The sequence below is a fragment of the Sinocyclocheilus anshuiensis genome, unplaced genomic scaffold, assembly GCF_001515605.1.
Source record: "Sinocyclocheilus anshuiensis isolate Anshui unplaced genomic scaffold, SAMN03320099.WGS_v1.1 scaffold2205, whole genome shotgun sequence".
Classification (NCBI taxonomy): Eukaryota; Metazoa; Chordata; class Actinopteri; order Cypriniformes; family Cyprinidae; genus Sinocyclocheilus; species Sinocyclocheilus anshuiensis.
This window is the reverse complement of record NW_015551115.1, coordinates 53,623-55,903: the sequence shown is the minus strand read 5'-3', so window position 1 is coordinate 55,903 and position 2,281 is coordinate 53,623. Positions and strand designations below refer to the sequence as shown.

At 36.7% G+C, this 2,281-nt stretch overlaps 1 protein-coding gene across 1 annotated transcript in view; it reads right to left on the bottom strand.

Annotated features, from left to right (window-relative positions):
• LOC107662997 (radixin-like) overlaps positions 1-2,281 on the bottom strand; it is a 91,465-nt gene that overhangs the window by 51,605 nt on the left and 37,579 nt on the right. The window contains exon 2 of the mRNA XM_016453133.1: positions 1,509-1,592. Within this exon, the coding sequence (XP_016308619.1) occupies positions 1,509-1,592 (84 nt within the window). The remainder of the gene's footprint in view (positions 1-1,508; positions 1,593-2,281) is intronic.

The following is a 2,281-nucleotide window of genomic DNA, read 5'->3' as shown; positions in this document are numbered from 1 at the left end:
GAACCAAAGACTTAAACTACTTCAGTCTGTGTGCATTGAATTTATTTAATACACGAGTTTCACAATTTGAGTTGAATTACTGAAATAAATGAACTTTTCCACGACATTCTAATTTATTGAGATGCACCTGTATTTCAGTAAATGACCAGGGAGCTTGTTAACACAGACCACCTGGTTGAACATTTAAGCAAAAGATCTCAAAAGTCAGCGGTATGAGTGGCCTAATAAGTTACAAAGAAGCGGTTGTTAATGCTACTTGAGAAAATAGTTTACTAATATAATAAACACAGAACTGTAGCAGAACTGACTTTACACTGCTGTGATGCAATTTCCAATATTGTGAAAAAGCCGGTTTGTGTAGCACAGTTCAAAAGACTAGCCTAGATTTGTGACAGAAATCTAACGCCTGACTTGCAAGCTATCTAATGGGCCTCTTCTCAAGAGCAACAGAGAACAATGACATTTCTGAAATATGCAAAATAGAGACACTTTTGCAATCAAAATATTTGAGGAACACAAAGCAAGGACCTGGGGCCCATTTCAACAAGGAGGTTCAACCAACTCTGAGTAGGTTGACTGAGTTTAGCGACTATGAAAACCCATGATCAATGGAGCTTATGAATTATGATTCACCATGACAACAGTACCCGACAAAAAGACGTCCACATACTCCCGAGTTTAATTCTTAATCACTGTTATAATATCAAAGGTAAAAACTGGCAGAACGGTAAGTTTTTGAACTAATATTAATTTTCAAGGTATCCCACAGGCAAAAAAAAAAAAGACAAAAAAAGCAGCTAAACATTAAGTATAAAAACATTATTCAATCAGGTAAAGCTTTAAGCATAAAAGTTTCATGGGTGTAGACTACATGACTTAATATCATTCAGTGTCTATTTCAATGTGCAGCAGCTTTTCCCACATAGTCTAATGCTCTTTTCACATAATTAAATGTTCTCTAATCCAAACTGTTGCATTTCTTAATCAGAGTAATGAAATTAACATTTGACTTCTACTTAGCCAACAGCAAGAAGGCTTGCAAAATAATGAAGAACAGATAAAGAGGATGGCCACAATACCAAGTATTGGAAGAATTTTAAAATCCAACAGGAAATGTTGCTTTTGTATTTGTAGAAAATAAAGCTGACCAAAAAAATGTAACAGCTGTGGTGATGGTTACGGCATATACCATATGGCAACCTTCCATTCCATACAGTAATCAATCAGCTTAATTTTCGATGGGTTTGTGCTCAGGAAACTACACAAAAATTATAATGAAGAGCGTGAGAGTGAGGCACACTTTCCTTACCGCTCTGCATACAGCGGCCTTTCTAATGTGTTCTGCATCCCAGATGTTATATAGAAACTACCATTTAAAAATAGTACTGCTCAGAAAAATGTTCACTTAAACTTTTTTTGTGAAACAGGCCTCTGGCTGGTAAATTAGTATTATATTCAAAACAGTAAATTAGTATTATACTCAAAACAATTTAAATGTAGACACTTACCTGGTCAAAGAGCTGTTTGCCAGTTGTGTTGGGTTGGATGGCAAATTCCAGCTCTGCATCCATAGTAGTCACACGCACATTAATCTGTTAAACAAGAACAAATAAATACATACATACATACATACATACTCCTGATTGTTCATTTTCAGTTAAGACTGATTACTGACTAATTAAGACTATTAGTATACTGATTAGTATACTAATTCTGGTGAAATATCACTCCTGAAAGATTCTCAGCTATTCAGATTCCAGGACCTGAACAGAATTTACTAAATATATACATTCATTATTACCACAATAACCCATGTGTAACGCCCCTGTGGACTGTTTGTTGTGGTTTCTTCCCTTTGTGTTGGTTTAGCCCGTCTAATCATTAGTTAATCACCGTCATTGTGCTCACCTGTCCGCCTCTAATTATTCACCCCTTATTAGTAGTGATGGGAAGTTCGGAATCACTCCCCGAGACGACTCGTTCTTCCCGAGTCACATTAAAGAAATGAACGAATCGTTCAAGAACGACCCAACACTACTTATTAGTTCCTGTCTGTCTGAACATTGGTGTCGGTTATTGTGAATGTTGCCCTGAGTGTGTGTCTCACCTACCTGAACCTGCCTTGTTGTGTCTACAATAAATGTCATTATTGGAATCCTTGTCGTCCTCGTCGTCCTGCCTGCCTCCACACACCCGGTTCCGTGACACTTGGGTATATTTGTAGCAATAGCCAAAAATACATTGTATGGGTCAAAATGATAGATTTTTCTTTTATGCCAAA